The following is a 19086-nucleotide window of genomic DNA, read 5'->3' as shown; positions in this document are numbered from 1 at the left end:
AAAGGGATGGACATGGTCAACAACAATGCTCAGGTAGGCTGTGGCCTTGACACGATGCTCAATTGGTACTAATGGGCCCAAAGTGTGCCAAGACAATCTCCCCTACTCCATTACACCACCACTCTTAACTGTTGATACAAGACAGGATGGATCAATGCTATCATGTTGTTGACGCCAAATTCTAACCCTACCATCCGAATTTCACAACAGAAATCGAGACTCATCAGACCAGGCAACGATTTTCCAATCTTTTATTGCCCAATTTTTGAGCCTGTGCGAATTGTTGCCTGTTTCCTGTTCTTAGCTGACAGGAGTGGCACCTGGTGTGGTCTTCTACTGCTGTAGCCCATGCGCCTCAAAGTTGGACGTGTTGTGCATTCAGAAAATGCTCTTCTGCAGACCTCGGTTGTAACGAGTGGTTATTTGAGTCACTGTTGCCTTCCTATCAGCTCAAACCAGTCTGGCCATTCTCCTCTGACCTCTGGCATCAACAAGGCATTTGTGCCCACAGAACTGCCGCTCACTGGATATTTTCTCCTTTTCAGACCTTTCTCTGTAAACTCTAGAGATGGTTGTGTGTGTGAAAATCCCTGTAGATCAGCAGTTTCTGAAATACTCAGACCAGCTTGTCTGACATGAACAACCATGCCACGTTCAAGTCACTTAAATCACCTTTCTTCTCCATTCTGATGCTCGGTTTGAACTGCAGCAGATCGTGTTGACCATGTCTACATGCCCAAATGCATTGAGATGCTGCCATGTGATTGGCTGATTAGAAATTTGCGTTAACGAGAAGTTGGACAGGTGTACCTAATAAAGTGGCCGGTGAGTGTATAAATATACCATGGTAAACCACAACTTACGGGTAAAACACCTCCAAAAAAGAAAATAGTGGTACAATAAATGAATGCCAATAAAGGTTTCGTAACAAAATGTAGTTGGTTTAATTAAATAATCAAAAGTGGCACAAGAAAGATAATGTAACAATGAGAAACAACACTTGATGACACAATCTAGTACATAGTTTGCCTCAGCAAAATGCCTACAGTAGTTTCTTAAGGTCTCATAGAAAAGGCACCTTTTCACTGCTTTGATTGAAAACGATTGCCTTCGGGTACCTTCTTCTCGTCTTGAGTCTTTGACAGCTTGTCTGATTTACACAGTACCACTGCGGAGATTTTTACAAAATGTCATTGATGTCAGTATCTCAAACGTCATATTTAAAAATGTTTATAAACTCGAAATGATTCGCATTTGTACTTTCTATAGCCTTAGAAGACAAATATATTAAATATTACAAATCCTTCACAAAACGTTTTTTTTTTTTTGTTGTTGTTGTTGTTGTAATTTATACACACAGAACACTGCATTGTTATACATGTATACATATGGAATACGATAGGAAAATATATACAATGGGACATGCACACAATAACAGCACTTCCGTTCTTGTCGAACCTCTCCGCAATGACACAGGAAGTGATCTCCTTTGCTCTCAGTCAAAAATATAAAATCATTGACCCTGATCGAGATTACCCATACAAAACAAAAAAGAGACGCTAACAGTTCCTTCCTACTAAATACACATCCTGTAAAACGCTCACAGACTGAGACCATTATATTGCTACCATGCTTTCAGACAGAGGCTAACTTTACAAGAACTTTTAAGGTTTTGCTAGTTTAGTTCGAGCGAATACATGTAAGCTTTCTCATAACAATGAAATTATCGCATAAATCTCTGAAGATTAAAGTGCACAAAATGGCTCTATTCTATTGGCAAGTGCTCTTATGGTCCACAAGGGTATACCTAGCTTCGTTTGTGTCTCTGTTTCTTTTCTCTTTATCTTCCGCCTTCCCTCAGGGAGTTGATGCGGGCGCATATTTTGAGAGCCGGGCCGAGTTTGACATTCATGGCACTCATCAAATGGTCTTCAGTCAGCAGAAGCAAGGCCTGCCCGTCGATCTCTTGGGCTCGGAACGATTCTGCGATGTCTTGACACCCTGAGAAAAATCCGAACAGTGTTAAAGTTAAAACATATGACATGCTATCAAACAAAAAAATAAAGAAACTTTGATGTTATACTTAAAATGTCATGCTAAAGAATAGATAGATAAATAGATAGATAGACAAACAGACTACAGAAAGTAGAAAGAACAGTAAATAGAAGAAAGAACTATCAATAGGTATAGATAGACAGTTAGAAAGAAGAAATGAAAGAAGAACGATAGACAGATATAGATGGAAAGAAAGATAGAGCTATTAAATTGGATGGATGGATGGATGGATGGATGGATGGATGGATGGATGGATGGATGGATGGATGGATGGATGGATGGATGGATGGATAGATAGATAGATAGATAGATAGATAGATAGATAGATAAAACGACAGACAGGCAGATAGAGAGAAGAAAGAACATTAGATAGAATGAAAGAATGAACGATAGATGGATATAACAGTGGATGGATGGATGGATGGATGGATAGAAAGAACGATAGAAAGAACGACAGATAGAACGATGGATGCATAGATGGATGGAAATAATGAAAGAACAATAGGTAGACGGAAAGACAGATAAATAGATAAAACAATAGACAGACAAATAGATAGACAGACAGACAGACAGACAGACAGACAGACAGACAGACAGACAGACAGACAGACAGACAGACAGACAGACAGACAGACAGACAGACAGATAGATAGATAGATAGATAGATAGATAGATAGATAGATAGATAGATAGAATGATAGATGGATGGATGGATGAATGGATGGATGGATGGATGGATGGATGGACAGTTCATCTTTCCAACACAAAAATATTTCTGATGAAATCCAAGAGTGTTTTGAGTTTCCATAAACAGCTACTGTCTGTTTATAAAACCTTCAAAGCACAGAATATTACCAAGAGCATCTTCAAAATGTGTCATCAGTGGTTCAGTCGTAGTTTTATAAAGCTACAAGAACCCTTTAGTGTGCAAAAAAACAAAAATAAATTTAAGAAATGTTTTTTTTTTTAGCATTGGACTAGGACACGTGTTCATGAGAGCACTACCATATGCGTCAAGCGGCTGACTTATAACCTGACTGCGCCCACACCTTTTTTACAAGGGAAGGAAGACGCATACAGTACATAAAACCATCTCTGTAAACATATCTGAAGATTTCAGCAGAGAAGATGACTTGCTCTGCCTTTTTTACTCAGCCTTAAGTGCTATTTACACCAATACATTTTCATTTTAAAACTCCTATGTTTTGTTAATATTACGCCTGGAATTACACACTACCATGGAAAAAAATCCATTTGAAACTGCTAAATAGCAAGTTTTGTTAGAAAATGCTGGTGTTCCACTCCCGTGTACATGCACTGAGATGTCCAGTGAGTTTGAATGTTCATGTATCATGCATTTTAGGCTGTATTCTGATATTGTTTTTCTGAAATGCAATAAAAATGCCAGTCTGGATGTGGAGCGATTTCAATCTAAAATGCTGTTTTAAATTGAGTAATCGCATCAGATTTAAACGCACTAGTCCTAAAGGCGCCTTACTGATTCAAACCAGAATAAATAAAGATATCAGTAATATATGTTTGCAGTGCAAAGTGTATTGTTTTTATAAACATGTGAACTAAACTGATGATGAAAAGAAGAAATTGTTTGATAAAGTCTTTGATTTATGCACAGAAAATTATTCTTGTAGCTTCTTAAAATTCTGGTTGAACCACTGGATCACATGGCTGTTTTGACGAGCTCTCAAATTTAATTAAAAATATCTTTATTTGTGATGGGAAGATGAACCAAACTGTTATGGGTTTGGAACAGCATGAGGGTGAGTAATTAATTAACAAGATTTTAGGTGAACTATCCCTTTAATTAAGAAAGGAAATAAATAATGTAAATAGGTGAGGAAGGAAGAAAGTAAGAAGTAAGGAAGGAAGTAAATGAGGAAGAAAAGAAGAAAGAAAGGAAGTAAATAAGGAAGAAAATAAGAAAGAAAGGAAGGAAGTAAATTAAGTAAGTAAGTAAAAAATGAAGGAAAGAAGGGACGAAGAAAGTAAGGAAGGATGTAAATAAATAAAGTGAATAAGTTAGAAAGAAAGGAACTAAATAAGGAAGGAAGACAGTAAGGAGGGAAGGAAATAAATAAAGTGAATAAGTTAGAAAGGAAGTAAGTGAATAAAGAAGGAAGTAAAAATTAAATAAGTAAAGAAAAAAAGTAAGTAAAGAAGGAAGGAAGGAAAGAAGACAGTAAGGAAGGAATGAAGTAAATAAGAAGGGAGAAAGTAAGGACAGAGGTAAATAAAGTGAATAAGTAAGTAAGGAAGCAAGAAAGTAAGGAAGGAAGTAAATAAGGAAGGAAGGGAGATAGTAAGAAAAAAAGGAAATGAATAAAGGTAATAGATAAGTTAGTAAGAAAGGAAGGAAATAAAGAAGGAACAACGTAACGAATAAAGTTAGTAAAGAAGTTAGGAAGTAAATAAGGAAAAAGTAAGGAAGACAGTAAAGAAGGAAGTAAATACATTAGGAAGGAAAGTAAGAAATAAAGTAAATAAGGACAGAAGAAAGGAAGTAAATAAGGAAAGAAGGAAGAAAGTAAGAAAGGATGTAAATAAAGTAAATACATAAGGAAGGAAGGAAGGAAGGAAGGAATTAAAAGTAAATCAGTAAGGAAGGAAGGACGGAAGAAAGAAAGAAAGAAAGGAAGTAAATAAGTAAGGTAGGAAGTAAATAAAGTAAATAAGTAAGGAAAGAAGGAAGTAAAGAAGAGAGGAAGAAGGGAAGAATAGAAGGAAAACCATAAGTAAATAAGGAAGAAAGTAAGGAAGTAAATAAAGTAAATAAGAAAGGAAGAAAGGAGGTAAGGAAGTAAAGAAGTAAAAAAGGAAGTAAATAAGTAAGTTAGAAAGGAAGGAAATAAATAAACTAAATAAGTAAATAAGGAAGAAAGGAAGTAAGACAGAAAGTAAGCATAGAAGGAAGAATAGAAGTAAACAAGGAAGCAAATTAAGTAAATAAGGAAGGAAGAAAGTAAGGAAGAAAATAAAGTAAAGAAGAAATGAAGAAAGTATGGAAGGATGTAAATAACGTAAATACTTAAGTAAGGAAGAAAGGAAGTAAGAATATAAGGAAGTACATAAGTAAGAAAGGAAGTAAATAAAAATAAACAGGGAAGGAAAAAGTAAATAAGTAAGGAGGACGGAAGTAAATAAAGTGAATAAGTTAGGAAGGAAGTAAATAAGACCATAAGGAAGGAAAGAGGTAGAAAGAAAGAAAAAAAGAACCCAGAAAGACAGAACTTTACCTGGTAATTTGGATATAAAGCTCGACACTTGATCCACTGTCCACTGGGCTGGTTTGGGGTAGGGCGTGATGTCTGTGGGAGACACAGGGTCTATGGGTGAGGTGGGAGCACTTCTGGTTTCCTCCACTGTGTGTCTGACTCTGATCTCTCTCTCCCGCTCCTGTTCTGTGTGTCTGCGGAGCCTGGTCTTCATGGGAGCGCTCGTCCCGTCTTCACCCTCCTGTGGCGGCTGCTGAAGGATCCTCCACTGCTCCGTGGCCCCATGTTTGGCCTAAAAAGTTAGTAAGTAGAGTTAATAATGAACCCAGATCTTAAAAACAGACACCGTTTACAGAGCATAGACAAACCTGGTGGAAACTGTCTTCTGCGCCATTGAGTTCAGAGCGATGGCCCCCCTCGCTTACACAGCGCCTGAGTGCACGGAAACGCTTGGTGTAACTGAACCTGCAAAAAGATCAAAGAGGCAAACAAAGGTCGTCTTTATCAATAACCCAATACACTGACCAGAATCAGCCTCGCAGCTCATAATGCGTGTCAAGGGTTGATGTTTATCACAAACCATGACCACATCCTGTCACAGCTAAGTCTGTCTGTCTCGGAGTGTGTGTCGAATTGGGTGTAACTCGTTCCACAGTAACACATTACTGTAATGTAATGTGTATTTATATAGCGCATTTATCGTATATGGCCATCCACCCAAAGTGCTTCACAATCATGACACAGGGTCTCTCAACACCACCACCAGTGTGCAGCATCCACTTGGATGATGCGACAGCAGAAACAGGACAATGGAGCCAGTACGCTCGCCACATACCAGATATAGGTGGAGTGGAGTGGAGAGACAGTGATGTACACAATTCGGTGGATGGGGATGATTGGGAGGCTGGGATGGGTAAGGGCCAATGGAGGGAATTTGGCCAGGACACCAGGGTTAGACCCCTACTCTCTACAAGAAGTACCATGGGATTTTTAATAACCATATTGAGTCAGGACCTCGGTTTAACTTTTTATCCGAAACATGGCGCTCACTGACAGTATAGTGTCTTCTTCTCTTGACTGGGGCATTAAGACCACAGGTTGAGTGCTGCCTGGTGGCCTTTCTAACACCACTTACAACAGCAATCTAGCTTTCCCATGTAGTCTCCCATCCAGGTACTGACCAGGTGCTTCAGTGAGTAACCGGTGTTGGGCTGCAGGGTGACGTGGCTCTGGTTGCTGTTTTCTTATTACATTTTTGGGGAACGCAGTAATGTAATGAATTACTTTTTAAATTTGTGTAATATGATTTCAGTTACTAATGTCAATGTATTTGCTTTACAAATACAGTTTTTAGAAGAAAAAATTGCTTCTTTTAAATAATGCTTTCCGCTGCAACAACAGTTAATAATCATGTGTTTTTAAATAGCTGGAGAACGTTAGCTGAAATGGTTGCTGACGAGAGTGGTTGCTTCTTCAAGTGGAAATACAGACGTAGCTGCTTATGGGGCTGTTCACATATTGCGTCTTTTGTGCGCACAAATTTGTTATATCCAATGGAGGCATGCAGCTTGCACGCACATATCAGGAGCGCATGTTGCGTGTACTCACATTTTCCAGGCGCAGCCGGCTGAAAACCGTGAGTCACATGACAAGAACAGACCGGTCAGCTTTATACTTTGTATGGAATATACACATTTCGGTAGACTAATTACCTCAGACAAACGCAGAACACCCAAACAATGCAGTGCTTTTGTATACTATGGATGTCAATGGTTACAGGTATCTAGTTTTGTTTTAAATGTCTTCCTTTTGTGTTAAAAAAAAAAAGACAAACAGGTTTGGAACACGCGAATGACGAAATAATTTTAAGTTTTGGTCAAATTATCTTTTTTTTTATAATTATTTTGTAGAGGTTCTTCACCTTTAATTGGAAAGGACAGTGGAGGTTACAGACAAAAAAGTCTTGGGATAAGAGAGAGGGAAAGGGTCGGCAAAGGACCTCAAGCCGAGAATCGAACTTGGTTCGCCGTGAGCACCATAGTGCTACATGTCAGCACACTTAACCTCTAGGTCACAGGTGTCAAATCTAGTTCCTAGAGGGCTGCAGCTCTGCACAGTTTAGTTCAAACCCTGCTTTAACACACTTACCTGTAAGTTCAAACAAGCCTGAAAGACTTAATTAGTTTGATCAGGTGTGTTTAATTAGGGTTGAAACTAAACTGTGCATAGCTGCGGCCCTCCAGGAACTGGATTTGACACCTGTGCTCTAGGTTATTGGCGCAGACTGAATGATCTCTTTTAGTCTTTTGAATATGTCAAGCTGTTGGGATCCACCCATTGTAATGTTTTTCAGTGAATATTACTGAAACAACTGCAGTTTATTTTGTATTTTTGTAGATATATTTTATATGCTTTAAAAGTAACTTCAAAGTAAAGTAACTAGTAATCTGATTACTTTTTACGTTAAGTAAATAGTACTTTAATCAGATTACAATTGTCCAGTAGTAGTCAGTAATTTGTAATCTATTACTTTTTAAAGCAACTTACATTGCTTAAAACATCCCCTTTTGTGCAAAACAAAAAAGACTTTTAGGTTAGGGGTAGGGGACATCAATTTAGGTTTGGAACAACTCTTTTTTTTTTTTTTTTTTACCTAAAAATATTTTTGTTTTCTGTTTTTAATAAATAAATTTGTATCTTCTTATCTTATAGTCTTATAGTTGTTATAATGCTTTAGCATTCAAATAGTTATGAGGTGTCTAAACACTCTTTTTTGCGGTCAACGTAGACATGCATGTATGTTAAGCTGCTGCTGCAAATATCCGTTTCATCAGCACACAAAGTCTCCATCTGAGTAACCCTGACAAGCTGTTACAATTAACTGTTTCAGATACATGCAGGAATTCAAGCTCAGGCCCTTCCTGGAGTGGTTTCTGACTCCACGAGTAACAAACATTTGCTATGTTGCTTTTGTTTGTGCACAGAAATCATGTAAGACAACCATTCATTATAGTGCCAGTCATATTAATGGGCAGTTTATTTAACTCTCTGTCAGGGTTTTATTTATGTCATGTAAGGGCGGTGTACCTCTTGGCGCAGGATTTGGAACAGAAGCGTTTGGAGCGGGGGAATGTTTGGGCTGTGCCTTTCCTCTTGCAAAACTGGCACTGCAGAACAAGCTTGTGTGCCCGTCCGACACCATCTATAGGGAGAAAGATAGAAGAGCATTCGTAATCTTTCATTTTGTCAAGACTTTAGATTGAATAAAATTCTGTACTAAATGTCAAGTTTTATTTACTAACCTTGTATGTGGTTGTTTATGCTACGGCTACAAGGCTAAATAGTCTATTCCTCTATGATGTTTCATAAAAAAAAATTGTAGTTATGCTTATGCTACACTATTCTGATCAAAGCTTTGTTTATAGCTATGCTATTGCTAACAATGTAATATTCTGATCAAAACACTTCTTTTGCAAATGTTGCAATATTCTGACCTAAAGCATTGTTTGCAGCTATGCTAATGCTAAAATATTCTGATCTAAAACCTTGTTTGCAACCATAAAAATGCACATGCTGAAATATTTTGACCTAAAACATTGTTTGCAGCTATGCTAATGCTAAAATATTCTGATTAAAGCCTAGTTTGCAGCTATAAAAATGCACACGCTGCAATATTTTGACCTAAGCTTTGTTTGCAGCTATGCTAATGCTAAAATATTCTGATCAAAACCTTGTTTGCAGCAACAAAAATGCACACGCTGCATTATTAATTTGTTATTCATTGCTAATGCTTTTTAATTGGTGTGCTTATCGAATTTACACTACTAAAACAAACATTTTTAGCCTATATCCAAAAACTTGTGACTGACAATGCTAAGGCGTCTCTTAGAATACCTTGTGCACTGCTATGCTAATATTAGCTTTCTTGTATTATAAAAAATAAAAAATGGACAAGATTATTACAATTAACAGTTACATCCTCATCATTAATGAATGAAAGACTTGGAATATAACAATGACGTCTTGCATGTGATGTGGTCCTTTACTGCTTTGCTAATTTTACAACCCCCTAATTATCATCATATATTGTTTAGTTTATGATTTATTACTATGTGATTTGAACTGTAGATGCTGCAATAAACAGCAAATTCTGGTTTAATGAAGTGTGTTTTACTTACTACTGTTTGCAACCCCATCCTCATCATCTGAGTCTGTGGAGTCCTCTGGATGTTCTGAACCGGAAGGGATGAGTCCTGGTTCCTTTACTCCATTAACCCCAGAGTCCTGGACAGGACCCACCATCAGAGACGACCTGCTCACCTAAAAAATTAATATTGTGAAATATTATTATAGTTTAAACATGCGGATTTGGCATCCAAGAAGCATTATCGTGGCTGACAGATATTTTGTTTACCGGGAATGGCTCCAGTCCCTCCTGTATGATAAATCCCTCCACCAGGTGTGTGAGGACCAAAGGTTTGGGTGCTCCTGATGCTTGCTGACCTTCTGTGTCCTTCATCTGACTGAGGGTGGAAGACTGAACTAGTGGTCTTTCCAGCACCGGATGAAACTTAGGAGGAAAGCAGCTATCCACAGGGGACATATCTAACGGCTGAGCGATGGAGGACTGGATGGGTGACATGTCAGACGAGAGGCTGGAAATTGCTAGAATGATAGAGATAGGTATGATATTACCAACGGTGAGTACATTTATATGACAGCAATTCTCCTTAAACAAGATTAACTTGACAATTGAGGAAATATTAAAAGCAAAAGACTTGAGCAAAAGCCTCCACTTAAACTGACCGCTACCAAAGAGTATTCGACTTTGTGTACCTGAGTGATTGTCTGACTGGGTGGATGTTTCCTCACACTGGTCGTCTTTCTCCGCTGGCCATGGTGCGACTGAGGGAGAATGTGTCTCATTCTTCTGTGAAGTCTTTATTTGGCCATCAGTCCTCGAATTTTCCGTGCAGACTATAATCTTGTTCAAGACCTAAAACGCATATTTCAGCATTACTGCAAAACAGTGTTATTGTAGAATCAAGATATTTCTATAGTATATTTTTTATTGGATTTCTCGATGTATATATTCACACAGGGAGTTTGGTTCTATCGAGGTGCTTTTCCACTGAATGGTACGGCGGGGTTCTGATTGGTATGGCTCACCTTTGGATATTTCCACTGCATTTTGTACCTATTACCTGGTACTTTTTTTAGTACCTCCTCCAGTGAGGTTCGGTGTGTACGCCACAACATGGCGTACACACACTGCTGATCCCGATTGGTCAAAGAAAATCATAACTACCTTGAACTGCGACACCAAACCCAATATATTAATAAATTTAGCAGTGAACACTGCTCAAGAACACAATTTCATCTGTGACATCCATTGCCACTGTGTTGTGTGTTGGTTTGTGTTGTGTGTTTAAGTCACATTTATGATGATGTTATGGCAGTAGAAGCATCACAACTATAGCAATAATCCATCCCTCTTTAAGAGCTGAGGAATACCAAACCAAAGTGAGATGTGCCATGCCATACCATACCCAACCTTAACGTACAGCAGTTGAAAAGTCCCATTGGTATGTTTGGTTAAGAAAAAAAAAAAAAATATATATATATATACACACATACACACACACACACACACACACATTCCGCACTGATTGTGTGAGCTGGACATGCTGTTTTGCGTACATATGTGATTTGCCACAGCCATATCACCCAGCAGCTAGGTTGATGTTGGAAGTGGTGTTAGAGAGGTCAGCAGGGGGTGCTAAACCTGTGGTTTGTGTGAGTCCTAATACCCCAGTAAAGTGAAGGGGACACTATACTGTCAGTGAGCGCCGTCTTTCGGATAAGATGTTAAACCAAGGTCATTAAGGTCTTTGGTCCTTAAAAATCTTAAGGCACTTCTCGTAAAGAGTAGCGATGTAAACCTGGTGTCCTAGCCAAATTCTCCCTTTTGACCCTTACCCATCATGGCCTCCCAATAATCCCCATCCACTGAATTGGCTCTATCACCTTCTCTCTACTGGCACAGTTGTCCTGTGGCTGCCGTCGCATCATCCAAGTGGATGCTGCACACTGATGGGGGTTTGGAGAGACCCCCCTCATGATTGTGAAGCACTTTGGGTGTATGGTTTTACACAATAATTGTACTATATAAATGCACAAATTACATTACATAATGATATTTGTACGAATTAGATGACAAATTATGAAGAGCTCGTAATATCTAACGAAGTTAAACCAGTCACACTAATAAAGATCTTCTGCAAGGAAACAATGAGCAACATTGTAACTTTAGCAAGTAATAAATAGGTATGGTTGAGCATTTTTCTTTTCTTGTTCGGATCTTGTAGCATCATGTCTTTTTTGGTTTAGAAGTGGACCAAGACCTGTCTTTTCAGCCCTCTATGTTCACTTATTCAAATGAGCCAGACTAATAGAGCAATCGCTCCATTATAATCAAACCAAACCTGCCAAGTGTGAACACATACTAAATGTCACTGACCATTATACAGCCCATATTAGCTAGCTCCTAAAGGTTAGCTCCTTTGAAATGGAACATAAGAGCGTCGAGGTTTGCACATCTTTTAATTACCTTCTCGGAAGCTTCGCTTGGCAGCTGATCCACAGCTTGCGTCATTTTCTTTTGGGGTGCTGGACATTTCAGATCTTGAGGAGTCTGTTCCGGTACAGTTCCCTGCTTTTGTTCTTCCTTTCTGTCTTTTGGCTCTTTCGATGTTTCTGTGGTTTGTGTGGGACTCTGTGAGGTCAAAGGGGACTGTGGCGGTGCAAGAATGCTGCTGGTAGACACAAGGGGCAGCACTGGAGACGGAGGGGATGCCCTTTGAGGAGACGCTAGTGGAGGGGTGGTGATGAGAGGAGTTGCCGCTGTGGTTTGTCTGGAGGGCGATAGCTGCACCAGCTGTGGACAAGTATTTGGAGTCAGGAGCGGCTGGGTAGGGCACTCTGGTTTGGCAAGCACAGGTGAGAGGAGCGGTTTGGACTGGATAAGATCATGGGGAGGGGACACAGTGGCTGTCTTCGATTGGCCGTTGGTGCACTGGGCTGATGCAGAGGACAATGCAATCCTCAGCAGCTGTTTTGTAGCCAGTAAGGAGCCACCGGGTGAGGAAGACCTCAAGGGCAAAGTCAGGGTTGGGGGTGTGAGGTGAGCCCTTGCAGGTGAGGGAACCGTGATGGACACTGAAGCGCTCTGTGGCGATATGCTTTGGGATGCCTGGGTGGATGGGCAGCGCTTTAACTCTGGAAGAGGCTTCTTTGGTGTGGCGGGGGGAGAGTTGGGGGGTGTGTGTCTCTGATTGAAGGGGTGCTGGGGGATGCTGATCTGGCTGTGGGGCCTCTTGAGACTGCTGCTGTTCAGCTTCTGCTTCGCTAAGGCATGGGCCTGTGCAGGTGCATACAGGGCTGGAGAAACAAAGAAATAAAGAGAGAAGATTTGGGTGGATTTTCTCACACTAAGGGCCAGGTTGACTTAACAATCACATTAGCACAAGACTCCAATTCCATAAAAGCACTATAAAAGGAGTGTAAGGGTGCTTTCACATCTGTTTTGGTTTCCACACCTATTCATTTGGTCCGGACCAAGGTCTGATTGCTTTGCAACTGATTACTTTGGTCTGAACCAGTTGAAAACAACCAAAATGCAGTCATGTGACAAAATCCACATCACTCATTGGCCGAATGGTATTGATACTGCGATCGGTCAGAATTAACGTGCGGGAAACTGCCAATGGAACTCTGGCTGATTGTATCCCTGGTTATAGTATACTATATAGTTTATATACATCACATTAGACAGACTATGAATTTCAAGAATGAAGCTTGGGTACGGCTGGAAAACAATGCTTTAATGCATTGCAAACTACGAAGGTGCATCGCAAGAAAACACCCTTAAACACTAAAGTCGACACTGACAATTCACTAACTAAAAAAACTCCATAATAAACAACACAATTTACCACAAACAAGCAGAGCAGTTAACCTTACAGCTCTGACTCACCCTGTTCAAATTAGAATACTTACCTCTCTAAACCTCACTCCCACCCGGGTCACGACACCAGTTTCAACCCTTCGCTTCAAATGTTGTGCATTTTGTCTGCTAAGGCCTTCAGAATTGCAATTTGTAAACGATTTTAGCAAAAGAAAGTTTGTGATGTTCTCCTGCAGTTTCCCTTTTTGTGCTATTAAGGCTTTAAACAGGGGTGTCCAAACTCGTTTCTGGAGGGCAGGTGTCCTGCATAGTTTAGCTCCAACTTCCTTCAACACACCTCTCTGGAAGTGTATAGTATACCTAGAAAGAGCTTGATTAGCTGGTTCAGGTGTGTTTATTTGGGGTTGGAACTAAAATATACAGGACTCCAGCCCTCCCTCAGAGTTTGGAGCCCCTGCTTTAAAATAAAAACATCCATTTACTGTATTTGTGCTTAGTCTTGTAATCAAGCACAGAAAAATTCATATAATGATTTTATTTATCAGCCTACATCTCGGTCATCTGCTTCTAAATAAAATGTATTATTGGTTATAAGGTTATATATGGAGAAAAAATATATAAATTTTTTGAAGCAGCTTTTGGGAACTTTCTTCAAAAAATCATACTTTCAAAAATCTTACAATCTTAACAGTAGTGTACAGTATTAGTAAATCTGAGTAATCCATTATTGACATGTATGTATATGTCATTACGACAGGCCAGCCGGAATGTGTAAAAAAAAAAAGTCGTTATCATATGGACAAGTCTAAATGGAGGACTTGTTCCAAAGAGCCGACCATGCAACCATACGGGACTAAGACCAAAGAAGAAGAAGATGTATATGTTATCACTTACATGGTGGTGGAACTGTAAGATGTCGAACAGGTGTTTTCGTTTGAGCTGTTTGAGATGTCGGGCTTTCTGACTTGGTGGCTCCATCCTTCCCTGGAGCATTCGCTGGCTGGCTCGGTCTTAGATGGAAGGTTGGTATCCTTGGGCATGAAAGCGGTGGAGGCTGGCTTGACGTTGTGGGCTTTAGTGGCAGGTTTGGAGGGATGGTAAGAGTTCCCGGTGGAGGTGGACGAATGGTCAAACTCTGAAGCTGAAAGAACAAGAGAAAAATTAATGACATGCATTTGGAAAAATGCCACTGTTATCACTTGAGCATATATAATGGAGCTCACCTGTGTGGAGGGAAACCGAGGTGAGGAAGAGGAAGGGGTGGAGGAAGAAGAGGAGGAGGAGGAGGAGAAGGAGGAGGAAGAGGAGAAGGAGGAGGAGAGGGCAGGTACATCAGGCCGCACAGCAGACGTTAGAATCAACTGCCAGATGGCAAGCACAGAGAAAGAGAGAATTGAAAAAGAGAAGGTAAAAAGATATAGAAAAAAAGTCCCAGTGGTGCAAAAAGGCTGTTACTTCCTGCCTGTTGTGCTTCTGCAGTGTAGGTGTGATGGTGAACTTCACAGCACAGTGAAAAGCTTTTCATGTGGTCGAGTATAATCTGTCCCCATCAGAGACGTGCAGGCAAGCACCTAGCGCAGACCTCTACACACTAACCCTCCATTTGTTTAAGCCAGCTGGTCACATTAGGGCAGGAGCTCCGAAGAAATAGAACCTGGAGACTCTGCTTATGTGTACACAGCACATACACGCTTCAGACTGTAGCATATTAGAAAGGACTGCGAGTAAACAGTGCAGTAGGTCAAAGGACAGACGTCTAGAACCACATTCACTTAGAGTTGAGAAACGAGCAAGTTTCCAACCAAGTGTGAAAGGGGGGATGCTTCTGTTGCATTACGGGTATGGGTAAAGTACATGTTGATCTACAGACAATAATAAAACATTCCTGAGATTGAAGGCTATAACTAGAGACAGGTTTTTTCTTACATACAGTTAAACAGAATTATTAGTCCTCCAGTTATATTTTAATTCTTTTATATTTTTCCTCAATTTCTGTTTAATAGAGAGATTTTTTAGACACATTTCCAAACATAATAGTTTTAATTTTCAGATTTCTTTTATCTTTGCGATGATGACCATACATAATATTTGACCAAATATTTTTCATGGCTTAACTGAGTTAATTAGGCAAGTTAGGGTATTAGGCAAGTCATTGTATCATGATGGTTTGTTCTGTAGACTAGAAAAAAATATTGCTAAAGGGGCTAATAATTTTGACCTTAAAATGTTTAAAAAAAACAACAAAACGATTTTATTCTAGCAGAAATAAATAAAACTTTCTTCAGAAAAAAATAAATTAAAGGAAATACTGTAAAAGTTTCCTTGCTCCATTAAATATCACTTGAGAAATATTTGAAAAATAGTATTATTTCACAGAAGGACGAATAATTTTGCCCTCAACTGTATCTGCAAACTTACATTTGTAAAAAAATAAAAAAAAACCTGTCTCTGTAGTTACAACTTTCAGTCTCAGGAGTTTTTTTTTTTTGTCTGTTCCAGCAGTGTATACAGACACAGGGAAATAAGGCTTTTAAATATGCAGCTCCCTTTGCTTGGAATAACCTGCTTATTAAACTGCAGCTTATGGTACTGGTTTCACTACATTTAAAATGATTTTACATGATGGTGCAATCTAAAACACTGGTCTTACCATGTTCTGACTAGTTATAAATGCCATTTAATGTGTGTATTGATGGATAAATGATGTAGTCTGTTTTTTGTTAAACCCACTTGAGTGGTGAACTGTTGATCTTGGCCAAGTCACTCTTCTTAAAGAGATTTTTATTCTCAACATGCTTCTTTCCAGGTAAATCAAAGGCTGTAATAATAATAAGAATAATAATAACAATAATAATAACCTACAGTTGCAATAAGGGTATATTGAAGGTTTTTTAAGACCCTCGCTTATATAGTGTATATTGTTCTGGGAGTACAAACTGTTTAGACAACTTTGAAGTTTTGACAAAAATAAAAGTTTTACAGAATGGTAATACTTTATTTAGACTTTAAACCATGCATTATAAGAATGTATTGTGATTATATTATATATTATATTATATAATATCAAATATTTTAGACATCTTATTTCTTCAATTGACATTTGAGAACATTTTCATCCAAAAATACAAATTAAACCTTTGAGTAAAACTGGAATTTTACAAAAAACATTAGGATACAGTTTACATTCAATGAGTCAACAAGAAAAAAATTATCACTTCCGATTAAAATGGTGCCAAATATTAAAAAATACTAAATTTGCTGTGGTAAAAGCCACTGTGGGCCTTTTTTCTTATATAATAATAATTATTCGTGCTTCAAAAGACTAAACACAATGAAAGCGTAGTGGCATGTGGAGGTGCTAGACTGCTTATTGTGAGAGCAGCCACTACAAGACTAGAATGTTCTAGAAGTTCTAGAAAATAATTTTATCAAACCACTTTAATGACGGACTTTGACTAAAAGGCGTTTTATGATGACATTTTAGATGTTTTACAATGTGGTCGGTCAACAGGTTTGTCCATTAATGCCGTCCCATCACATAACCCATTAAAACAAAATGCTATGACTTATTTAATGTAATTTATTAGTTAAATGAGTTTCCATTGTAGTTTATGCACATTTTTATCAGATGAAAAGATTACTCAGTTGAGCGCTTAAGTTTTGAATGCACATTTTCAAGAGCATTTTTTGTGCGATAATGCACAAAAAATAAATGGATGGAAACATAGCTACAGTGTGCAAGCTCTATAAAAATAGCAATACAAATTGAAAGCAAACACAAAAAACGCTGAATGAAAATTCAAATGGTCTCCCTGACAGTAGGTGGCGCTGGCACTTTTCTTTGTAAATGCTGCAGAACAGCATACGGCACAGGTTGTCTTACCATCTGGGCCCTCAGGAGCATCTGAGCTTGACTGGTGCTCGGACTCTTGCCCAAAAGCAATGTTTGCGGAGAGATTTTGCGCACTGCCGTCACAGCACTCTGACCTCCTCTAACTAGAGCTGTTGATCCTGGAGTGTTGGGCAGAGAAATCTGATGAGGGAGGAGATAAAACAAAAAAGAGAGAAGAACGTCACTGTGAGTATATCTGGACTTTGATTTTTCTAGCAGGTGCTTTTATTTTGTAGAAAACGCACTGTTTTAGGGGTTTGCTGTGAAGATGAGGCTTGGCTGACTCTTTCACTGGGTGAAAAGGAAGGCGCCAGTCGATCCCCCGACAGATTGATCTGGAGGAGGAGATGGACATATCATTTGAGGTGATTTATTTAATTGAAGGAAGACTAAAAACAATAGAAACAAAGTATTCCAATGACGCAAAGTTGTAAAATATACAAGTATTAGTTATGTGTTGTATTAAACTTTTATTAATGATGTTTTTCTCTTAATGTAGTATTATTATTATTACTTTATTATAGTATTCCCATTGAATCATTTGGCAGATGCTTTTATTTAAAAGCTAGTTACTCTAGTGCCATAAATAAACTAAATACTAAGTCTGCACAATATATAAATTTAACATCGATATCGCAATGTGTGCATCCACAATAGTCAAATCTCAGAATATGCAATGTTACGTAAGGATTATAGTTGATTACACCATTGATTATAACCAATGCAGAGTTTAATCAAAATGGAGTAAAAGTTTATCATCTCCATGCGTTTTTAAAAAGATGGTTTCCCCAAAAATTTATTTTTACTCACCATTTTCATTTTACTCTTCACTTTTTAAAAAATGTACTTTTTTTAGGTTTCTTTTTTATGTTGAACATAGAAGGAAGATATTCGATAACTCATGAATGTTTGAAACCAGTGAAGGGTGACCGCACACCAGCTGATTGGTGGAGAGCAGCAATGAAACCAATTATGATATGGGGATGGTTAGGAGGGCATGATGGACAGAGGCCAGTGGGCAAACTTGGCCAGCAAGCCTGGGTTAAACCCCTACTCTTTTTCGTAAAGTCATCCTGGGAATATTCAGGACCTAGTTTTAACGTCTCATTCGAAAGATGGCGCTCACTAGTCACCATTAATATACTGAGGCGTTAGGACCCACACAGACCACAGGTTGTGCGGTCCCTGCTAGTCTCACTAACACCACTTCAAGCAGCAATCTAGCTTTCCCATGTTCTCTCCCATCCAGCTACTGACCGGGCGCAGCCCTGCTTAGCTTCAGTGAGCGACCATGTGAGAGTTGCAGAGAGCTTCAATGAAAACATTTGGTATTTCTAAACAATTGTTATTTTCTGTAGCTAAAAAAAAAAAAACTGTAAATGATAGGGCTGGGTGATGAATCGAAATCAACATTCTATAATCAATCAAATTTTTCAATTACTTTCCCTACTGTGTGTGGAGTCACATGACTCTGCTCTGTTAAGGCTGAAATATACTTATTACATTAGTATGACAATATACTTATGCCAATGGCACGAGTACAGCCTGCGCATACCCGCACACACCTCTCAAAAAAAGTACTTAGACGTCACATTGACGCATAGGGCAAGCTTTGTGATTGGTCGGTTTGGTAGTGGTTACGACGGTGGGCGGCACTGAGAGCTGCATTTTAGGCAATGTGTGTTTTAATTTCAGTTGTTCAGCGTTGATGTTCAATAAATAATCATAGGTAGTAGACGTGTAGTAGAGTGTGTTTACAATTATTTAACATTTTATTCACTCATTCATTTTCTTGTCGGCTTAATCCCTTTATTAATCCAGGGTCGCCACAGCGGAATGAACCGCCAACTTATCCAGCAAGTTTTTACGCAGCGGATGCCCTTCCAGCCACAACCCATCTCTGGGAAATAAAATGTTATTATTTGAGCATATTTACTGTACAA

At 38.8% G+C, this 19086-nt stretch overlaps 1 protein-coding gene across 11 annotated transcripts in view; it reads right to left on the bottom strand.

Moving 5' to 3' along the window:
- Positions 1–920: 920 nt before the first annotated feature.
- The window catches only part of si:ch211-230g15.5, a 56721-nt gene continuing 38555 nt past the window's right edge, over positions 921–19086 (bottom strand). For 5 of the 11 annotated variants that reach the window (XM_073940835.1, XM_073940837.1, XM_021470346.3 and 2 more), the window contains 11 exons: positions 17389–17478; positions 17135–17284; positions 14146–14392; positions 11896–12725; positions 10122–10281; positions 9700–9950; positions 9464–9605; positions 8373–8487; positions 5654–5750; positions 5307–5577; positions 921–2001 (listed from right to left, as the gene is read on the bottom strand). In XM_073940835.1, the coding sequence (XP_073796936.1) occupies positions 1841–2001; positions 5307–5577; positions 5654–5750; positions 8373–8487; positions 9464–9605; positions 9700–9950; positions 10122–10281; positions 11896–12725; positions 14146–14392; positions 17135–17284; positions 17389–17478 (2514 nt within the window). In that variant the 3' untranslated portion in view covers positions 921–1840. Of the gene's footprint in view, positions 2002–5306; positions 5578–5653; positions 6065–7191; positions 7379–7544; positions 8488–9463; positions 9606–9699; positions 9951–10121; positions 10282–11418; positions 12726–14145; positions 14393–14474; positions 14613–17134; positions 17285–17388; positions 17479–19086 lie in introns of those variants that run through there. The other 6 variants (XM_073940832.1, XM_017353929.4, XM_073940833.1 and 3 more) reach the window with 3 other exon arrangements.

The sequence above is a fragment of the Danio rerio genome, chromosome 24 (genome assembly GCF_049306965.1).
Source record: "Danio rerio strain Tuebingen ecotype United States chromosome 24, GRCz12tu, whole genome shotgun sequence".
NCBI lineage: Eukaryota > Metazoa > Chordata > Actinopteri > Cypriniformes > Danionidae > Danio > Danio rerio.
Note: the sequence above shows the minus strand (reverse complement) of the source record. Positions and strands in the feature narration are given on the sequence as shown.